The sequence below is a fragment of the Sebastes umbrosus genome, chromosome 6 (assembly GCF_015220745.1).
Source record: "Sebastes umbrosus isolate fSebUmb1 chromosome 6, fSebUmb1.pri, whole genome shotgun sequence".
NCBI lineage: Eukaryota > Metazoa > Chordata > Actinopteri > Perciformes > Sebastidae > Sebastes > Sebastes umbrosus.
In genome coordinates this window covers 34,012,785-34,035,258 of record NC_051274.1, presented here as the reverse complement: position 1 = coordinate 34,035,258, position 22,474 = coordinate 34,012,785, and the positions used below count along the sequence as shown (strand labels likewise).

General features: G+C 41.3%; 1 protein-coding gene across 4 annotated transcripts in view; it reads left to right on the top strand.

Moving 5' to 3' along the window:
- The window catches only part of acot7 (acyl-CoA thioesterase 7), a 71,082-nt gene extending 48,608 nt beyond the window's left edge, over window positions 1–22,474 (top strand). For all 4 annotated transcript variants that reach the window (XM_037773236.1, XM_037773237.1, XM_037773234.1 and 1 more), the window contains 2 exons: window positions 6,977–7,155; window positions 22,007–22,474. In XM_037773236.1, coding sequence (XP_037629164.1) covers window positions 6,977–7,155; window positions 22,007–22,105 — 278 coding nt within the window. In that variant the 3' untranslated portion in view covers window positions 22,106–22,474. The remainder of the gene's footprint in view (window positions 1–6,976; window positions 7,156–22,006) is intronic.

Below are 22,474 nucleotides of genomic sequence, written 5' to 3'. Positions count from 1 at the left end.
GGGGCCCCGGTCATTCCTATGAAAGTTGCTCAGTGGCGCATGAAGCCTAAACAGCTCGACTTCCGTCTGGCAAAGTACCCGGATCTCGGGCAAATGGTACATGCGCAGTAGCGTCCCCTCGGTCACATGACTCGGTCACAGGGTCACAGTCGTCACGCTGCGTCATGACGCCATCACGGCTTGCTCACATGAACGTAGAGTACACGATTTTACCGCGCGTTCATGGGCAATATATCCATTATTACAGCCACATACAGCTAGCGGGATGCTGGCAAGCAGAACCTGGATATGTCACATGAGCCTGCAGGGTGGCGCAGTCTCGTGGGTCTGATGCGCGTTCATTTTGCCGAGGAAAATAACTCTGGATTCAGCTGTTAGTTAATTTTACAATTTTAAACATTTTTTAAATAAAGACTATTTAGGTGTTCGTACTGGGGAGTTGATTTACCTAAAAAAATAAATTATCCGCTGAATTACAGACGTCTCTTTCCCGATGTAAGTCTATGGGAAAAAGTATTTTTGGGCCCAATGGCATCATTTGACGGACACCGAAGTTGTAGTACCGCCGTTTGGCCACTATGAAAGTCGGGACCAACGACCGGGTCTCTTCCTGGGGACTTGGTTCAACGTGGCGGCGGAAAACACAACAGATGTCGTTTGTTTCCTTACAGAAAAAGTTCACGTGATGGGATGTGACGAATCGGGGAAGGACACGTCATGACTAATGAGACCCAATCACGATTCCAACGTGGGTATCTGCGTCACCGCTCTTAAAGGTCTCTGTTTCTGTCTGTCCAGACTAAAATGCATCCCTGCAGTTATAAAACTAAAACAGAGTCAGCAGCGTTTTCAGATGTTTCCATTTTAGTGGCTCGAAAACGCTGAAGTAGTGTGACGCTAGGTATAAACGTATCAAAAGTTATGCATTTTAAAACCTAAACGTATTACTTTGGATGTAACTTTAGTCCCTCACAATGAAAGAGCAGAACTAAATTTATCATTTGGCCCCAACAAATGGCCCAACAATGGCACTTGGAGAAATCAATTAAAGAAGTTAGAAAAATAACAAAACACTGACAGCAGCGGTCTTAATGTTATCATGATTCTAGATTCATTATCGGGTTCCTGACAAAATGAGCATTAAATGCAGCGAGATGTGAAGTTCAGACCCAGAACATTAAACAGACCTCGGGTCTGTGTCTGTGCACGGCTCATGTGGAGGATGTTCAGATGATTTGTTTATAAGTTTTGCGGAGGTCCCGCTGCGTCTCGCCTCAACAGTCCACTTAACTGATGGCACAGATTTTCAGTCTTGTGGGGTCCAGCGGCAGAGATATCGCTGTAGAGCCGGGTAGCTTTACCATGTAAACAGTTCTCATCGGAGAGAAGAAACACAGAAGACCTGAATTTGAGAATGAACACAGCAACTTAAAATGTTCTACATTTAGAGATCAGTAGAGATCCCACATGTTTACGTTTGGAGTATATGATTATCTTTTCTTTTGCATGTGTTGAGATGAAATGACTGAACATAGCCAACAGATCGCAGGCTGTGTGAGAGCTAAAGCATCAATGCTTCACTGAAATAATGTGTGTGTTGAGTGAATTGATTTTCCATCGCAAAGTAAGTGTGAATAATTCACCTCAGTTTCTAACTCCAGCTTGAGACACGAGACGTTGAGTCTTTGTAAACATTAGAAAGTGGCTGCAGTCATGTCACAGCTTGTGAGTCACTTGTTTATTAGTTTCTGCACTGAGAATATAAGTCAGTGAGGTGCTGACCGTTGATGAACCACAGGCGTGTTCAGTCAGAGCTCCTCTCCATTATCCATTACAGAAAAATACCCAGAGGTACAAAGAATGAGAAGAAAGACATAAATCTGAAAGGAGAGCGCTAAAGGCGAGAGAGAAAACGTGAGAGAAAGAAATAAAGGGAACAATGATGTTCTTGTTCACTTTAAATTGATCCAGCATGATTTGTACAAACCAGACATTTCTATGAACTGTTTGCTCAAATAACTAAAGACTTTAAAGGTCCCATATTGTAAAAAGTTACATTTTCATATCTTTTATATTATAAAGCAGGTTTAAGTGCTTTATAAATACTGTGAAAGTATTGAAATGCTCAATATACAGAGAAATACACAGCAGCCCGGATTCAGAAATTGTGCGTTTGAAACAAGCCGTTGGGATTTTTGTCCATTTGTGATGTCACAAATAAATATATATATATATATATACTGTGTATATATATATATATATATATATTTAGACCATTACACGGTTTTAAACGTAAACATTCTAAATGTGTCCCAGTTTATTTCCTGTTGTAGTGTATGTTAATGATATCAGCTGACAGGAAGTAAACATGGACCCAAACTGTTGCCTAGCAATGCAATTCTACAGTACAGTGCGTGTCTGAATATGAGACACTTTCTTGTCTGCCTAATGGAGAAGGGCTGTTATTTCACTACCTGCATCGCCTTCTTTTGTAGTCTTCTCTGGTCGTTTGCTACTGTAAAATGCAAACTTGCAATTTTCCATGAAGCTCTCTGTGAATAGAGGGAGATGTAGAGCAACAAACAAAACACCATTCTGAGTAGATTTCTTTTTGTTTTCACAACCTGAGATTCACTTTGGTCCAATTTGAGGTAGAAAGAGTGATAGAAAAAAAACAAACCCTTAACTCTACTCTCGCCGGCTGTAGCTGAAATAGCAAATCTATGGCTCAGAGGCATTACAACCCCGGCTTAGTGCGTACAGCATGAGGCCCTGGCATGGACTCTCCTCACAGCAGATTAGCTGTATCAAACAGCTCCTCGGAGATGGGGCTCTGCCAGTTTTTCAGGTTGGCTGACCTTCAACGCTGCTCAAGTCCAAGACTCTACTCCCTGCATAAATCAATTATTAATCATGAAGGTCTTTTAAAATATCACCCAGTCTCGTCTTTTCTGCAGCGCTTCACTAAGACTAACACGTCTGTGATGGTTTACCTGAATGAGCAGGAGGTGATCTGTTATTTTATAGCAAGCGGGACGGTTTTTAAATAGTTTAGAGAATATTATAGATCCAAGACGAAAGGTGGGACTCAGTCTCCTACTTCAGCACCACGAACAGCTCCATGGATCTATCAATACACAGCACACTAATGATATCTCTGAGCCGTGGTCGGGGCCATAGATTCTAATTTACTGATATTTCAGAGTCGTGGTCGGGGCCATAGAATCTAACTTACTGATATTTCAGAGTCGTGGTCGGGGCCATAGAATCTAACTTACTGATATTTCAGAGTCGTGGTTGGGGCCATAGATTCTAATTTACTGATGTTTCAGAGTCATGGTCGGGGCCATAGATTATAATTTACTGATATTTCAGAGTCATGGTTGGGGCCATAGATTCTAACTTACTGATATTTCAGAGTTATGGTCGGGGCTATAGATTCTAACTTACTGATATTTCAGAGTCGTGGTCGGGGCTATAGATTCTAACTTACTGATATTTCAGAGTCGTGGTCGGGGCTATAGATTCTAACTTACTGATATTTCAGAGTCATGGTCGGGACCATAGAATAATTTTCTGATATTTCAGAGTCATGGTCGGGGCCACAGATTCTAACTTACTGATATTTCAGAGCCGTGGTCGGGGCTATAGATTATAACTTACTGATATTTGAGAGCCATGGTCGGGGCCATAGATTCTAACTTACTGATATTTCAGAGCCATGGTCGGGGCCATAGATTCTAACTTACTGATATTTCAGAGTCATGGTCGGGGCCATAGATTCTAACTTACTGATATTTCAGAGCCGTGGTCGGGGCTATAGATTATAACTTACTGATATTTCAGAGTCATGGTCGGGGCCATAGATTCTAACTTACTGATATTTCAGAGCCGTGGTCGGGGCTATAGATTATAACTTACTGATATTTGAGAGCCATGGTCGGGGCCATAGATTCTAACTTACTGATATTTCAGAGCCATGGTCGGGGCCATAGATTCTAACTTACTGATACTTCAGAGCCGTGGTCGGCGTCGTCCAGTGAGCTCCAGGCACTGTGGATTTTTGATGCGTTTCATGACTTTCCCTCAGAAGAAGAGAGCCGAACCAGAGGTATTCTCACACTTTGATTTTGAAAAGTTGCCAATGGAAGTCTGTTGAGAATGTTTTAAGAGCAGTAGCCAAAGGCAGGAACACACATTTAGTTTAGTGTTACATGTGTTAATATTTAGTGATAACCACCTCACACTTCATTGAAGTATGTGTTAATATGACTCAGTCATTTTCTAGATGATATTTTACATTGAGATACAGTTTTCTCTCCACATCTCCTCCAGCAGGCTCGACACACACTGAGGGGATTTAAACCAAACTAATTGTATTTGCACACGTCTTGTAAACTCTTCTACATTTCTTAAAATCGTACTCAAACTTTCCGACAAGTAGGTTGTTTATCAGTTTCTTCAAATCAAACCATATGTACAAAAGATCTGCTGTATTTATGGATAAGGCCTAGTTAAAAGGTACAGTGTGTAGGATTTGGCGGCATCTAGTGGTGTGGTTGCAGATTGCAAACAACTTAGTACCCCTCTGCTCACTCCTCCCTTTCCAAGACTGCAGTAACGTGAGCCGCCGAGTGCAAAACTGTGGTAACACTGTTCACCTCGCTCAGAGGCCATCCTTACCAAAATAACAACAGAAGTCAGACGGTATAGCTGGTGGTACCGCGGTTTAACACTCTGCGGCTAATAGATCCCCCGAAATGTTCCTCACTATTCCTTTAGGTCTAGACAACATAAAACTATTTGGTTAGGGTTAAAGAACCTCGGTCACCGTGGTCATGATTAACAAAAATAACACTTGCTAGCAGGAGACTGGAAACAACGATCTGTGGTGTTAAAGTCACACACGTTGTACACACAACCATCATCCTCTCTTTTGTGGCTGCACTTCTTCTGAGTTCAGACATTATTTGCATGGACTGCAAGAGGTCTCTGGTCATGAAAATGTAAACATAGGTTGATTTAATCATCTGAACAAACAGTGGATATTGTCGTTGTTGTTGTATACGATGCTGACAGCCTTCAGACCGGACGAGTAAAGAGCTCCATCACCGAACAACAAAGTCTAATTCTCTATGAAGTTGTTTGCAGCACATACTTTGATGAAAGCCTCTTTCTCATTTTACATGTACATCTTTTATAATCTAAGACTTTGACTGTTTTATAAGATCTCAGTAGACTCCAGATCCATCTCAGACTGCAGGAATAATACCTTCTCTCCTCGTCTCTATGGCAACAGCAGTAATAATACAGTACAGGCACATGAAATGGAATAAAGAAACACATCAGCAATGCCCAGTCCTATTGGTTGACTTTATTTTTTTTTCCCACCTCCCTGCAGTGACAAAAGGAGAAGAGCAGTAATTTTTGATGAGTCAAACACACTAGATGGATTAGATGAGGCTCAGGATGAAATCAAAAAGAAAAGGGTAGCAAATGCTCTGCAGCGGTGAGCACGATGTGTCCTCGTTTTAAACATTAAAAACATATTTAAAAAATGCATCTTTATGTTTACGTGTTTTCTAACTTTTCTGTCGTACTTTAAGCACAAAAACAAGCTGTACTTCTGAAGGTGGTGCTCTGTATTCATGTGAAAAGCTTGCAGGAGGAGAGACTGATTGGCTGCAGTCTCTTAAATCCTTCCAGCTGCAGATCATCGACCGGCTTCAACACACTTCAACAAGTTCATGATGCAACAGTGTGAAGCAGATTGCAAGAGCAGATCCTACATTTTCCTCAGCTGACTCTATCAATGCACCAGCGTATTTCATGTTCATGTGTGTGTTCAGCGTAACTATACATGAAGGTCCTTAGTTTGATTTCAGCTTACATTATTTACAGTGAATATCACTGCAAGGATTTAAAACTTTATTTTTTTTAACACTCTCTTGCAACTTTTTTTTTTACCCTTATAAAATGTTGATAATAATGATATTATTTCTCTATGGATGGCTGAAGGACAGAGTAGCTTCAGTTAAGATTTAGCTGTGTTTAAATCTTTAAACATAAACTTAAAACCTACCTATTCAGCCAGGCCTTTGATTAAGAATGGATATTATTTTATTATTTCTTTCACTTATTGTATTATATTTAAGTTGTGAAATGTTATTCTATTTTATTATTTTATTAATCACTTATTTTAATGTATTTAATTTGCATTATTTTATTCTATTTCAATGTTATTTTGTTAATCACTTATTTATTGTATTTAATTTTCATTATTTTGTTCAATTTTATTGTTATTTTGTTAATCACTTATTTTATTGTATTTATTTGCATTATTTTATTCTGTTTTATTGTTATTTTGTTAATCACTTATTTTAATATATTTAATTTGCACTATTTTATTTTTATTTTATTAATCACTTATTTTATTGTATATAAGTTGAAGAATGTTATTCTATTTTATTGTTATTTTATTAATCACTTATTTTAATGTATTTAATTTGCATTATTTTATTCTATTTTATTGTTATTTTATTAATCTAATTTTTAATTACACACTGTTTTACTACTATTACTGTTAATATAGCTTTTTTTATTCTATTTTATTCTATTTTTATCATTTTATTGTCTCACATGCATTTGGTATCAAATGATCAAATAGTTAAATTGCTGAATTGTTTTATCTTTTCTGTTATTTTCACGGTCCACACACGTCCTGTCTTATTTTCGGCTTGTCGTGGATCTGTGAAGCACTTTGAACTGCACTAACCTGTATGAAAGGTGCTATACAAAGAAAGATTTGATTGATTGATTTTAAAACATTAAAGTGCTCTTTGGAAATTATATCAAATCAAGATGAGAGGACTTTCCTTACTGAAATGAAAATGTCTTTTATGGTAACGTAAATCCAGTATACTGCATCAAACATCAAACATGTAAATGTCAAACATCTTTTTCTCCGTCTCCCCAGGCTGTGTGGTGACGGTGACAGGGCGGCTCACGTTCGTCAGTAACAAGTCTATGGAGATCGAAGTGTTGGTGGATGTTTCCTCGCTGATGGAGGTGGAGAAAATTCGCGCCGTCTCGGCCTTTTTCACCTTCATCTCCCTGGACAAGGACAACAAGCCTCTGCCTGTTCCCCCTCTTAAGGTTGGTACCGTCCGGTCTCTGCTGTCCAAAGTCTGTCATTCATTTGATCCAGCACATCATGTTATTTCCACACATAGGGATACATTTACACAGGTCTGACACAGATTCATTTAAAACTTTGGTTTCTTGGTCCCTCAGTTTTGTGATCAAATCAGGCCGTGGATTTCATTCTGCTGATGCCTTTAAAGTTTGTGGGCACTGATAAAGATTAGAAACTTGTCCTTGGACAACTTATATGATGAAATAAAAATGTATTTTATAGAGCTAGAAAATATTTTCACAGGCTATCAAAAATAAGTTAATTAATAAATAAATAAATAAATAAAAAAATAAATACATAAATAAAAAAAATAAAAAATAAATAATCCATTACTTCCACCCCTGACTAAATATTATTCTCCAGTTAATTTGCAGTGAAATTTTATGCAAATACAAGTGGCCGATTCCTCATTACACCCCAATTTATTGTCCACAGATTCTGTTATCTCTTCACTTCTTATTCAGTAATTCAATCTTCTCATTCTTTGCTTTTTGCCCTGATGGTCACAAGCTCACAGCATCAGAGACTCTGTCCTTCATTTGGCGATTTTTGCACATCAGTGTCTTTTCAGTGCATTAAAGTCTTTGCTGTGTCTGCACATTAGCCGTGAGCACCGAGGGCTGAATGCTAATATCTCTGCAACATCCCTGGACTCTACAGTGTGTCTGGCTGACTCAGCACTTATTGTCAGGATGTAGAGTGTTACATGTTTACCTGCAGACAGGAGGAGACGCCTGCTGTTTGTTCTGGCTCGATCCAAAACCCTGTTTATATGCAAACAATGTACGCGCAGGCCATCTGTGTTAACTCAGCACATTTACATCCCGGGGCCATTAGCACACCCTGATTGTCTCTGTGATGATCCCTTTAAAACGCATCCAACTATTCTGTGAGATGATCAGTGAGCGGGATTTAGACAACAGAGGAGCCATTAAAATCACATTCAGCGCTAAATAAAGCATTTAGTTGATTGCAGTTTCTTTTTTTAACATTTAATTCATTATCATTAGGCTTAATGATAAAGATTATTGTTTGGCTGAATGTTTGTTGTTGCACAAACATGGTATGAGTTCCTTGATACATTTGGTATCGACTTTCTGACTTTTTTGTAGAGCTGTCAAAGTAAACGCAATAATAATGCAAATTCATTTTAACGCCACTGATTTCTTTAACGCATTAACGCAATTTTTTAGGTTGTAGCTGCTCAGTTTTAAAGATAGAGTGAAGATACCAGCATCATATGAAACTAAACAACCTGATGAATCCATCGGTACCAACCATGTCATACTAGCTTGTCGTGAAGGAGGTTAAAAAACGCTACAAACTTACGCTAAATTTTGGGAAGGAAAAACTGTCGTGGCCATTTTCAAAGGGGTCCCTTGACCTCTGACCTCCAGATATGTGAATGAAAATGGGTTCTATGGGTACCCACGAGTCTCCCCTTTACAGACATGCCCACTTTCTGATAATCACATGCAGTTTGGGGCAAGTCATAGTCAAGTCAGCACACTGACACACTGACAGCTGTTGTTGTCTGTTGGGCTGCAGTTTGCCATGTTATGATTTGAGCATATTGTTTTATGCTAAATGCAGTACCTGTGAGGGTTTCTGGACAATTGTGTGATTTCCAATAATAAATATATACATATTTTTGCATAAAGCAGCATATTTGCCCACTCCCATGTTGATAAGAGTATTAAATACTTTACAAATCTCTCTTTGAGGTACATTTTGAACAGAATAGATGTGCGATTAATTTGCGATAAATCGTGATTAAATATTTTAATCAATTCACAGCACTACTTTTTGGTGAAGCACAGTCCCTAAACACCATATTTGACTGTTATCAGTCCACTAAATAGGCCTTATCACTCGCTATAAGCACCAGAGATGTGGGTGATTAGGGGCCTACTACGCCTACTACATTGTAAAAGTGAAAGCGAAACCTTAAAGTAACACATCGTAAAACTGAATGAAACGTTATGTTTTTAACACAAACAAAATGGCTTCTTTGGGTTTAGGCAACAAAAGCACTTAGTAAAGTTTAGGTAAAAACATTGTGTTTTGGCAGCGACCGCCGCCCCATATGGAGTTTCACGCTGTCTTTACTACAGCGCCTGATTTCCGCTTCTGCTCCCGTCATAAGTACTACGGTCGCTAGAGGTCGCTTTCGTCTTCTTTTACACCTTCTTTCGGTGATCGACCATGTGAATAGATGATAAAACCTACTACTTGGTGTAGCAGGGTCCTACTGACCCACATCTATGGGGCTTATAACCACTGATAACGCCCATTCAATGGCCTGATAACAGTCGAATCGGCTGCCCTAACAATGGCATGGGCTGAGTGGGCAGTTCCAGTGAAATCTGACAGACCAACAGCAGGTCATTATTCTCTCGAGTGCACACTTGTACAAAATTCAGAGAGTTTTCACCCGGGCTAATCATTAAACTTTAAGTACATGCAGAGTACTGAGTGAGCCGGGAAAATGCATCCAAAGTGACGACCAAGCAGAGGTAAGAAATAGCCGAGGTCAAGCACAAAGCTGTTTTCTGGGTTAACCTGCATCTGTTCTCTTACTTTAACCAAAATAATCCACCAAAGCATGTAGAAAATATATAATATAGGAAGTATACTACATATTGTTGTCTAAGATCTTAAAAGAAAAGTGTTGCATGTCCTGCCGTGTTTCAAGTAACACAAGCGTGTAATAAGGAATTTGCAGGAAGAAAGCCGAGCTTGGCGGTGTGGATGAGAGTGAAGCGTGGAAAAGGTTTGGTATCGGTGTGTCGTCATGCCGCCAAGTGCTGCATTGACCCGTCTTACCATAAACATTCACACACACTTAAAGGTGCAGCATCAGCCTTTAACATCATGACACGTCTATCTGAAAACAGACGTCTCGGCCGGTTGGCGTTTTCAAAAGTGCCCGTCAGTCTCCCCATTTCCATTTCACATAAACCCGGTTTTGCTCCGTTGTCTGCCTCCCTCCGTGCATTCATTACCTGGTTTTCCATCTCGCACAAGCTTTTTGTTTTAATGGCAGCGAAGATTAGAGTCATTGAGATTTCTTCTGTTCACCTCAATTTTATGAAAAGAAAAAAAAAAAATCTCCTGATGATTTCAATAATTCATCCTCAACACTATAAAAGGCAATCTAAATGGAGGCCGGGCTGCCAGCGCTCTGATGTAACATGTCAGATAAACACAGCAGGAATAGAGAAATGTGTGTGCATGAAAATGTTGGATAGAGATACAATATGTGTGTAACACAAAGACCAATAAGGCTCTATAATGCATGTAGTGACAGAGTGGGCTTTGCGTGTGGAGGTGCACGTGCATGAACAGATCACTGAGCACAAATGCGTGTTTATTTATATGAGCGTGAGAAGGAGGACGAGGCTCAATCAGGGCTGTTTCTGGATTCATCACTATTTACTGAGGGCTTTAATATGAGATATGAGATACACTCAAAACAAGGGAGTGTCCATCCAAACTCTTATCTAGTGATGGAGGTATACCTGTTCATAGATGTCAGTCCCTTGAGTGTATAAAAGACAAGCGTCACATGCAGGAAATAAGGTTTACTAACACGTCAACCCAATTAACACCTGGAGATGGGACTGTGAGGGATGGAAGTGCAACATTGACATTAATTAGCCCAGTAAGCCAGATAATGCAAATGCAGCTGAACAATTAATATTACCCCAGGTAAACTACCATCTATTATTATAAATAGTCCTATCAAATAGTATTTATACATGTGCTTGAAAGATGTTTGCCTCCAGCACCCATCAGAGTAAATACTCCTGCACATAATCCCCCTGTAAAAACTAAATATTACAGTTTTACACTTCAGTTTTTGTATTGATTAAACAAACGAGATATAATGTGTTAATTAGTGAGATTTAGAGCCAGGCTGGCTGTTTCCATTTAGGGTGACCCCATGGGTATGAGTGATATTCAGAACAGGGAGTTTAGGGCGGGGCCTCCTGTACGTTACATCCAGTGTCAACGAACAGTAGTAATAATAATAGCAGTGTTCTTTCCTGCTTTGTTTGGATCTCGTAAGGCGGCAGTGATCCACAGGTATTTCCCTCCCTGTACGATGGAGGGTTTAACATCTTAAACCCACCTTCCTGCCGGCGGGTTAGGGTTAAGGGTTAAATGATGATCAACAATGTTTTGAATGTGGTAAAAGGTTTTATAGTCATCAAAATGCTTCAGTATGTTTTCCAGTGTCACAGAAAGCAATCGGCACATACAGTACTGCATTTTGATGACTATAAAACCTTTTACCATCATTTTGATTCATTAACGTTGCCGCCTTGCGTCGCCGCCATGCATCGCCGCCATGCATCGCCGCCATGCATCGCCGCCATGCATCGCCGCCATGCATCGCCGCAATGCATCGCCGCAATGCATCGCCGCAATGCATCGCCGCAATGCATCGCCGCAATGCATAGTTGTTTATCAATTTGTGGCACTACTGTACACGGCTAAAAACATCCTATAGAATTCCAGTAGGTTACGGACATAACAGCGCCCTTTCTGTAGATAACAGCAAAATAATGTTTCACAGCGATCAGTATTTGATATTTTATTTGTCTCTAATTCTAATTCTTCAAATTTTCTGGACAAACGGGATAACTGCTCGTAATTTGTGACCGTCCAGAATTTTTTCGGGACGTCTGGTCACCCTGTTTCCTTTCACTAAGCTAAGCTAAGCTAACCGTGGCTGCTGGCTGTAGCTTCATATCTTCTCATCTGTCTCTTGGAAATAATTTAAAATAAGCTTATTTCCCAAAGTGATGAACTATTCCTTTAAAGATCGTACTAAATTATCTTTGATTTTCTAAAAATAAATCTCTTGGCGCCCTCCGTGCTGCCTGATCTTCCTCTTATAATATATCATCTTCATCTGGTTGTACTAAAACTCCTCATTATAAAACAAACAAACCTCCATGTTGTTCTGCTATTTGTGCTTATTCTTGACCCAGGTATGATTCTCAACATGTGGCTCAGTGCACTGTGACTTTGAAACCTTAATATCGATCACCTGTATGTCTCCTATTTGTACTTAAAGACATTATTTTCATAATATCTCAGAGGATCAGGGTGAGTCTCCTCCTCCCCGTCTTTAACGTAGAATATCTGAAACAGAAAAACACCTCCATGTCAAACCTCCGCAAATGAAATTTTCTTGACATGGCGGCAGATTTTGCTCCAGTTGTGTTCTATAAATAGCCCGATGGAGAGGACGGCTTCTGCTATTTTTGACTGCAGGTGCTTCCCCCCCCCATCATTCTCTCCTCCTCGCTTTCTCTTCAGTGAGCCCCGCTGTGTTTACTATTTTTAGATTTTCCCCTTTTAGCTCAGCAGGGGAGGGTTGTAGATGGGCTGTCACCGACGTGGCACACTATGCTGAAGTGGGGAAAGAGGACGGCATGAACAGAAGGGAGGCTATCGGTGGGGGGGTGGGGGGGGATACCTCTCCTCTCCTCTCCTCTCTGCAGTAGTACCCTTGAAAAGTGCTGAAATAATACACGTGCACACTGGGCCAGCATAGATAGTAGGGCTGGTCGAAATCTCCTTTCCTGATAGAGGTCATATATATCACGATATAGCATGATTTATGGTAATTCAATAATTAAATAGTCTATATGAGGGAGTCCTTACCCCAAGTGAAGGAGTTCAAGTTCCTCGGGGTTTTGTTCACGAGTGAGGGGACGATGGAACGTGAGATTGGCTGGAGAATCGGAGTAGCGGTGGGGGCGGTATTGCATTCGCTTTACCGCACCATTGTGACGAAAAGAGAGCTGAGCCGGAAGGCAAAGCTCTGGATTTACCGGTCAGTCTCCGTTCCTACTCTCACCTATAGTCATGAGGGCTGGGTCATGACCCAAAGAACCAGATTGCGGGTACAAGCGGCCGAAATGGGTTTCCTCAGGAGGGTGGCTGGCGTCTCCCTAAGAGATAGGGTGAGAAGCTCAGGATCCGTGAGGGACTCGGAGTAGAGCCGCTGCTCCTTTGCGTTGAAAGGAGCCAGTTGAAGTGGTTCGGGCATCTGGTAGGATGCCCCCCTGGGCGCCTCCCTTGGAGGTGTTCCAGGCCACGACCAGCTGGGAGGAGGCCACGGGGAAGACCCAGGACTAGGTGGAGAGATTATATCTCCACACTGGCCTGGGAACGCCTCGGGATCCCCCAGTCAGAGCTGGTTAATGTGGTCTGGGAATGGGGAAGTTTGACCAACGCATGTCTTCGCTGTATTTCTGCTGATCTTAACGGGGTAACAGTCGCCTCAAGGTTAGAAAACTGGCTTGTTACCAGAAGGTCAGCACTTTGGATCCTCAGCCAGTGGCCAGCGCAGACTGGATACCAGCTGGTGGTGGACGGATGTGGTTGTACTGGTGTTACTGAATGAATGAAAATGTTGTTGTTTACATTCAGCATTCCTTCTGCAGAGGCATAACGGTTAATATATATATATATATATATATACAGTTATGAACATACAGAAGGGTTTGTTCCTTCTTACATCTTGCTTTCTCTTTATTCCCCTCCCTTATTGTTCAATGTTTCATCACATCTTTCCTTCCTGCTCCTTCTCTTCCTCCATCTCTCTCTCCTTCTGCCTCTATTCCTCTTTCCTCACTTTCCTTCCATCCCTCCTTTACCCTCTTTTCTTTTCCTTCCTTCTCCTCCATCTCTTTCTCTCCCTCCCTCCCTCCTCGCTGGCAGAGACTCAGATGGCCTCCCGTGACACACAAAAACAAGCCCGGTTGTCATGGCAACCTCCTGTAGTCCACATTGAAGTGATGCACGTTTATTTTTAGATGCCTCCCATTCAAGACAATCAGCAACGGGTTAACGGGTACACTTGTGCCAGAGAGTTGCAGATATTTCTGACTCGGTGGTAATCCAGTGCTCGAAATCACGGAACACATCGACGACGTTTGTTCTCGTTGCGCCTCGGTCCACGAAGCTGCAAAGGGATGGTTAATTATGAATATAAGGCGTTTTTTTATTATACCTTATTCATGAATATTACATAGAAGCCTATAATGTTCTATATGCAGAGTCAAGACTAAATTACAGCCATGCAGGTCAATTCTTGTGAAAAAAACACAACATGACATAATCCATTTGTGTGTGTCAATAATACAGTAGAGGAATCAATAGAGCAAACACCTTTCACCCAGTCAGACACAACAGGAAGGGTGTTGTTGTTATATGTCCGTTTTTAACCTTTGTCCTACCGACTGGGGTCCCCGCAGACCCCAGAGCTTTTCTCTTTCTCATATCTCACAGGTGCTTTAGTCTATCATTCCAATGTTTCATGACCTTGTCAATCAATTTGTTCCTAATGACAACGTATAATTGTTTTCTGTTTCTGTTTTAATCAGTGCTTTTTAAAAAGACATGAACAGAGATCCGTTCAGCATTCAGGAAAAGCCGGCGTACAGAGTATTTGAAAGGATTTTGTTTAACGTCTACAACTAAAACACCTTTCAGCTTTGTCTAAAATGTCATCCGTTGTGTACGAGCGTGTCTCTGTATAGGTCAGTCTCCAGACTCACGCCGGCCCAGATGGCTGTTATTTCTGCTGAGCCGGTTGCTTACAGCTTAGTGCTACTTTTGAGACCCTGGCATTTGGCGGCGCCTCTGATGGCCCGTGTCCACTCTAATAACAGCTCGTGCCAACACAAAGGAACCCCTCTGGCATTTTTGTTGGCATTGTCCGAGCTGTCTCGTTAACCAGCCTCGTCCCCGTTCCAAGTTTATACGCAATTTGTCACACTCTGTCCAACTGTCCACCTAATGGACGACCGGCTCGCCAGGTGAAACAGCTGTTTTTTCTTGGCCGTTTGACCCGATCAGCCGAGGCTCTGAGGTCTGACTTTGTCTTGGTTGCCAATGGATGACATTCAAATGGGTCATTTCATGTGTTCCAGTGCAGATGACCACCACTGGTTTATTTCTTTTTTTTGTATTGTCACAAATGTGTTTTTTAGGGATGTTGGATCACTTTGGTCCAGATGAAAATATCTCAACAACTATTGGATGGATTGACATGTAATTTGGAACAGACATCCATGGTTCCCATATGATGCATCCTGATTACTTCAATGGTCCTCTGACCTTTCCACATTTGGAGTTTTGAGTGAAATGTCTCAACAACTATTGAATGGATAGGTTAGTTCAGACATTCATAACTTTGGTGAGCCCTTAGTTTTTCATCCAGTGCCACCATCAGTTCAAAATTTTAATTTGACCAATACTTTGGTTCATGACTAAATACTAACTAATGGTATGTGTCCACAGGATCCTTCCCATGCTTCCCATTCATTGTCTATGGAAGCAGCCGTGCGATGCATTCTGGTGGCGTTGTGTTTCGAGAGAGGGACCGTCACATATGCCGCCCCTCATTCGCATAAATTTGAGGTCTGAGCTATTTCATGTAAATCAGGGGCGTCCGGAGCGACTCGCCGCCTCTGGAAACTCCCGAAAAAAGGTTTAAACTAACCGCTGTCGACCTAAAATGAAGACAGATTCAGCAACTGCGTGGATTATTTCTCATCTAAAATGTTTTCAGAAACACATTTCGGTGAACTATTTTCATAATATATAAGAAAAAAGTTTCCAAACGAGCCGCCATGTTGGTTCCGGTTTGAAAGCTGCGTTCGTCCAATCAGGTGCCTTGTGGCAGCTCATCAAGCGTCCAATGCTGGGAAGCAAGGCGATCCCTTGCGTCCAAAAACACCCCTGTGGACACGAACCATAATACATTCCCATCCAGCACTGCTGTACTTTGTATTTAGCGCTGATTAGTAAACATTTGCATGCTAACATGCTAAACTATAATACATCTATTATAACTGAGAGCAAATTAGCATGCTGATGTTAGCATTTAGCTCAAAGCACCATTGTGCCTCTGTACTAACATGGCTGTAGACTCTAGTGTTGTTCATAGAGGAGCCATTATGTTTTACACAACGTGGGCCATCAGTCTTGACATGTAGGAACTGCTACACATACAGTCACGTTGATTACAAAGAAATATTGCACAAGTAATTGCACATGAATGTTCTTGTGGTCTGAAATGTAAAAAGGGATGCGACTGGAGACACGCAGGGCCGATAAGTTCTGCATCAGAGAGCCATCAGTTCGGAGGTGATGATCCTGCATAATCACAGTTATTAGACTGGAGCCAGTGTGGGAATGCCAATTACGTGGGGACACCAACAGGACGTTTTGAGCCCAGCATTGAATTGTCACATTGAATTATGCAAATGTGAGCCGCATGAGCATAAACATATGCATGCAGACGTGCAGCCTAGCAGGGATGCACACAAAGTATAAGCGGGACAAATAATGTGCATACACAGAAATATAATGTGGACAAAAAAGTAGAAACGCCAGTATTAAGGCTTTTAGATGTGATAGCTCTGATGTTATAGTTCACTTAGGACACCATCTTCTACTATTACTGTAAGAGAGAAAAAGACATTTTAAAACCGGTTTCTTGGAATGAAAACAATAACTGGAACATTTGGGTCTTTCCATAGTTTTGTTTGGCCCAGTGAGATAAGACTAATATCATTTTAAAGGGATAGTTCAGGTGTTTTTAAAGTGGGGTTGTATGAGGTACTTATCCATAGTCAGTGTATTACTACAGTAGATGGCGGTCGGCACGCCTCCAGTTTGGAGAAGCAGACAGGAGTAATCTGCAAGCAAAATCTATTTTAGCCACCTAAAAGAAAGACTCATCTTAAAAAATCAGTATCAGTTTAAGTGTACACTATATTTAGAATATTTTAACCACTTTACCTCGCCGTCAGAGAGCCCTTTCTGACAGGGAACTGAAGCTGTTGTATCTCTTCAAAGCCACCAGACTCCATTGTAGGACACTGGGTTGTTGGTCTACTGCTGCCGTGATCGGTTAGTTAGTTTGTGTTATTGTGTGACTTTGGTGAATCCGAACTAACCAGAATCGCACAATAACACAAACTAACTAACCAATCAAGGCAGCGATAGACCATACTTGCCAACCCTCGATTTTCCCGATTGCCCTCTCCCGGTTTCCTCTCGGGGTCACACTTCTCCTGTTTTTCTCCAGATTTTCACACCTTTCTTTTCCTTTTCGTTATCTCAACCTGTTTCTGGTGCCGTACAGCGTGTATAAGCCCTGCTGTGTCCACCCGGACGGCAGTAGAGCTACACCAAATGTCGTTTCCTGGCAGAAGAGAGCCGCTCGCAACCACGTCATTATGGGCTTTGCTTGATAGAGCGAAAAGCCGTCGTGTCATTGTCGCAAGCCGTTAGAAATAACAGGTTTCAGAGTGCAGTGGTGGCGTTGTCGCGTTGTGTCTGAAAGGACCTTCAGTGAGAGAGAAATGGAGAGAACCAAGAGATGGAAATACTCCAGTAAGCAGGAGCAAAAAATGAATGAATGAATAAAAACTGATGAATATTCGTTTATGCCAGAGGGGCGAATTATTTAGTTTTCTTTCCTGAGAATTAAAAGTCAAATTAAAAGACGGCTTATTTCACATAAAAACTCATTCATTAGGAGTGAAAATGCATTTTGAGACAATCACAAGAAACCAAGTAGTAGTGTGGGGAGAAATCGCACATCAATAAAGTTTAAATTCTAACATAACAGACTAATAAAAGTCCAGCGTGTCGACAGTCAGTCTCACATTTTCTCCTGCCAGAATCAACTATTTCTTTTGCTTTGGACAAGAAACTTTAGAGGACCATAACTCGTATCGTTATTAACCGTCATTCTTCATTAGCAGTAGTCAGGTGTGTACAGTTCCTTTTAATTGGCATGCTCATTAAACCATCTCAAGCTGTAGCTGACTATGGTTTTACAAGTGTAATTAGATAATGGTTAAATCCTTCAGGGGCCTGAGAGAGAGAGGGAGGGAGAAAGAGAGGGAGAGAAAGAGAGGGATATGAGGGATAGAAGGAGAGAGATGGTGAGAATAAACGGTACAAACAGCCTGAAAACAATAAACCATACACCTCCTAATGGCTGCATTTTACTACCTGGTGCACTTGTACTGAGACAGAGTGTGTTTCTGTTTGTATATATATTTGGGTTGCATTTCTTACAGAGGTAAATGTTAAAACGTTCACTCTTTACCAGCCTATAGCTCCTCTAACAGCTGTCCATATATTACATTTTGTTTATCTTTGCAGACAGATGCAACTGACCAATAACATTTTAACATGATTACTTTTCACTGGTTCTGCTGGTCGCACAGAGTCTCACCGTCTCACCATTTGAGTTTTGTTTGTCTGTGTTTGCATGGCTGCAGTCTCTCTGCAGAGCTATTTTTGGGCTTGTAATGAAATCATTTTAAACCAGTGTGTTGTGTTAAATGATGGATGTCTTCGGTACGCGCGGTAGCTGTGCTAAAGGAGATGATTTATACACCTCTGTTTGGTGTCAGGGTCCCAAATCACCTTGTCGGGGCTTATTTCAGTAATATTGTAATGACCGGCTCCCTGTGCATTTTTCAGTTGGAGATGTAAACTAATAGCCTCAATATTCCTGTCTAATTAGAGACACACAGAGTCAGACAACTCAGAAAGATATTATAATAATAGAGAGGCCTTGTTTGTGTCGCTGTCTGTCTTCCAACACAGTCGCAGGTAACCGTTGGTAACCACTTCAAAAGAAAACGCTCGCTGTCTGTGCAGTGATGACGTAAGAAAAGCATGATATTACTGTTTCACTGTGACTCGTTACAATATACAGACATCACTTAAAGGAACAGGTTAGGGCATCTATTAGCAGAAATATAATATAATATTAATAACTATGTTTTCATTAGTGTATAATCACCTGAAACTAAGAATCGTTGTGTTTTCGTTAGCTTAGAATGAGCCGTTTATATCTACATTGGGAGCGTGTCCTCTTCACGGAGTCCGCCATGTTGCTCAAACCAAACACTGGATCTAGAGAGTGACTTTCAGGTGTTTACGTTACCTGAAGGCCACCGTCGTTCTCTGACACGCTTGTGAAAATGTTGTAACGTGAATACAAAACCGTGGTACCGCCAGCCGCCGTCTGACTTCCGTCACTCCTAAAGTAGTGTTGTCATGGTAAGGATGGCCTCTGAGGGAAGTGAACGGCGTTAGCACGGTTTTGCACTCGGCGGCTCACGTTACCGCAGTCTTGAAGAGGGAGGAGTGAACGGAGGGATACTCAGTTGTAGCATGTTTTGTCTGTAAAAACTACTGCCCGCCAACAACTGATAGGGTGTGGAAGGCCTCTACAGGTATTACACTATTTGTTAATCGATTTCATATTCATGAATTAGTTGTGTGACTGTCAGTAACTTTCACACACTAGAACAACACTCCACAGTTCCTGATCGTGTTCATTTACAAATTTAGAACGAGGAAATTAAGTTTCTGAAAATGAGATTGGGGGAAAAAAATCGATTTAGCATAGAATTGTCATTTGCATGACAATATTATACCGATACACACATGTCAAGCATAGATCACTTATGATATAAACTATTAACCTCTTAACAGTCAGACCGCAGGACCGGACGCTATTTTGTCTTTCAGAGGTTGTAGCGGGCTCAGTCTTAAAGCAATGTCATGTTAGCTAAATAGCGCTGCAAAGTGACGCTAAAGTCTGGCAAAGAAAAACTAGCATGGCCATTTTCAAAAGGAGTCCCCTTGACCTCTGACCTCAAGATGTGTGAATGAAAACTCTGAGATGAACGGCGTGAAAACTGCATCTTATTATATAAAAGAGATGAGGACAAACTGCATAATTTACAGTTGAAAAAAGGTCATAAATCACAAAACATCTTATCTCAATATCAGCATATCGCAACATATTTAAAATTGCAATAAGATCGTATCGTGACTTAAGTATGGTGATAATATTGTATCGTGGGGCCTCTGGTGATTCTCATCCCTAATTTCTGTTTATGTAAATGTTTGAAAATAGTGGAACTGTGCTGAAACTTGGTCTTTCTCTCTCTCTTTTTTTTTTTTTTTTTAAGTCAATGACCTGGAATCATCCTTTACTTTCAGTCGAATGGCATATAGTGAGTGTTATATAACATACAACAAACACACCGTATACAGCGGTTTGCTCCTGAACCTGCTCTACAGAGAGAGAGATATTCCCACCGCTGCATCCTTATTTTAATATCCTCCATCACATTGGAGTCGTGACCTCTGGGCTCGTCCCCGGCGTGATGTTTCGTCGTATCTGTTACCACCCTGATTCTCTCCATAAAGTTAAGGCGCCATCTGCCAGCGAGTGCCGCTGAGTGGCGGGTGCTCTTGAATCTGCCAACCACCTGGTGTGTGCACAGCAAAGAGCCTCCATCCGTACATGTCATCGGCGCCACTATTCAAAGTGTTACATACAAAAACATGCGACGGCCTTTATGTGTACGTGCTCACATGCAACACACTCTTAGAACAGTGTGCAGACGAGGGAGTGGGAGAGCGGGCAGCGCCGTAAAAATAAGTGTTGACACTGTCACCGGTGGTGGTATTGTTGTTTAAGTCACGAGGTTGCCAGGCAAGTCTAATTAAACTGCGCAGGCTAGCGAGTGCTTCCTCCCACGAATCAGCAGCCAAACTGAGCTAAGTGAAGGAGAAAGAGAAGATTTGTTCTTCACAGGCTTGAAAGTGCTGCTCAGTTTAAAAACAGAAGTGAAAAGTGACTCATAGCAGCTGTAAATCCAGGAGGTCTTCCCAGAGTTCCTGGGTGTTATAGGGATGCTGTCATTATTAAAAGGTGTAATACCGATATATTTCTTTTATGGTGTGCTAAAACCGACTGAGAATATGCCTATAAGGCCACGTTATGGACGTAGATGATGGTGCTACAGTGCACTACAATGGAACAGCTGTAAACATTAGGATTCATTCAGCTGGGGGCTGTGATCGTCCACTAGTACTGCTTTGGACGGGGCCGGCAGCAAAACCTATTTTAGCCACCTAAAGGAAAGGCCCGCCTAAAAAAAATGTTTAGGCGGGCCTTTCGTTTTAGGTGGCCCCGTCCACAGCAGGACATTACTTTGGTTCCGTGCGGTAACTCCTGTCTGTTTCTCCAAACTGGAGGCGTGCCGACCGTCATCTACTGTAGGTAATACACTGACTATGCATAAGTACCTCATACAACCCCACTGCAAAACACCTGAACTATCCCTTTAAGAGAGATTTGACCTGTTAGTGGTATTAGATGAAAAAACATCAGCCCCCGAAAATCACAGGAGTGATCCTTTAGGTAACTTAACTGTAGCAGTCACATTGAATTTCATGCAATCTGGTGAGTAGTTGTGCTGATAATGTGACATCTCAGGGCCAAAGAACTGGACTCATGGACTGACTGACATCACCATCCTTAGGGGCTTTGCTGCCAGCGTTGCAGAAATATAAAATTAGCTGCAGACGACACACACTTACACGATGCTTTATATACTGCATTGTTTAACATGTTATTGTAATGAAAAGCAGGTTAAAGAATGTTGTAGGGGGAATAAATAAATATCTCGCAAATCACCTCATGTGGTTTCGTTCAACTTGACTTAGATGCACACTTCTTCATCCTCTAATGCGGAGCCTCTCGCCGAGTTTCAATCATTCTGTATTTCATTAAGAAAGATGAATGAATTACAGCAGCACTGACTGGTGAATTAGATCAGAGCTTCATGCCCACGGTTAATGTAATAACAGCGGGGGGGTGAAACATTCCAGTGCACAATACGTGTAAATGACGAATGTGTCTGAAAACAAAATGGTTTGTTGTGTTTTCTTCAGATTGACGGCGAGGAAGAGCAGAGACGTTTCGAGGAGGGCAATGCTCGCTACCTCCAGAATAAAGCGAAGAGACTCTCCGAGAAGGAGCGCCAGCAGTGACGCCGCCGCAACAACAACAACAACAACAACAGTATATCAACCCCAATACAACACATTACATCCAGTATGAAGGAAATAAAACCTGTTCTCTAACTGTAGCTTACTGTTACACCTCAACCTGTGATGACTTCATTTTCCTGTACTATGCTCCAAAGTGTCCACATATATGTATTTAAAAGTAAGAGTACATATTTATTTTGGTGATATTTTTATTGATGTATGAAGACGGTTCACGATCGCGGTCTGACTGTAGAAGTACTATTTTATTTTAAGAATATTTTTAAGTATGAAGACAAAGCGAAAGTCTGAGCGCCAAGGAAAATGATGAATAAGTGAGTGAATAATAATGAATAAAAGATCCAAGTGTGA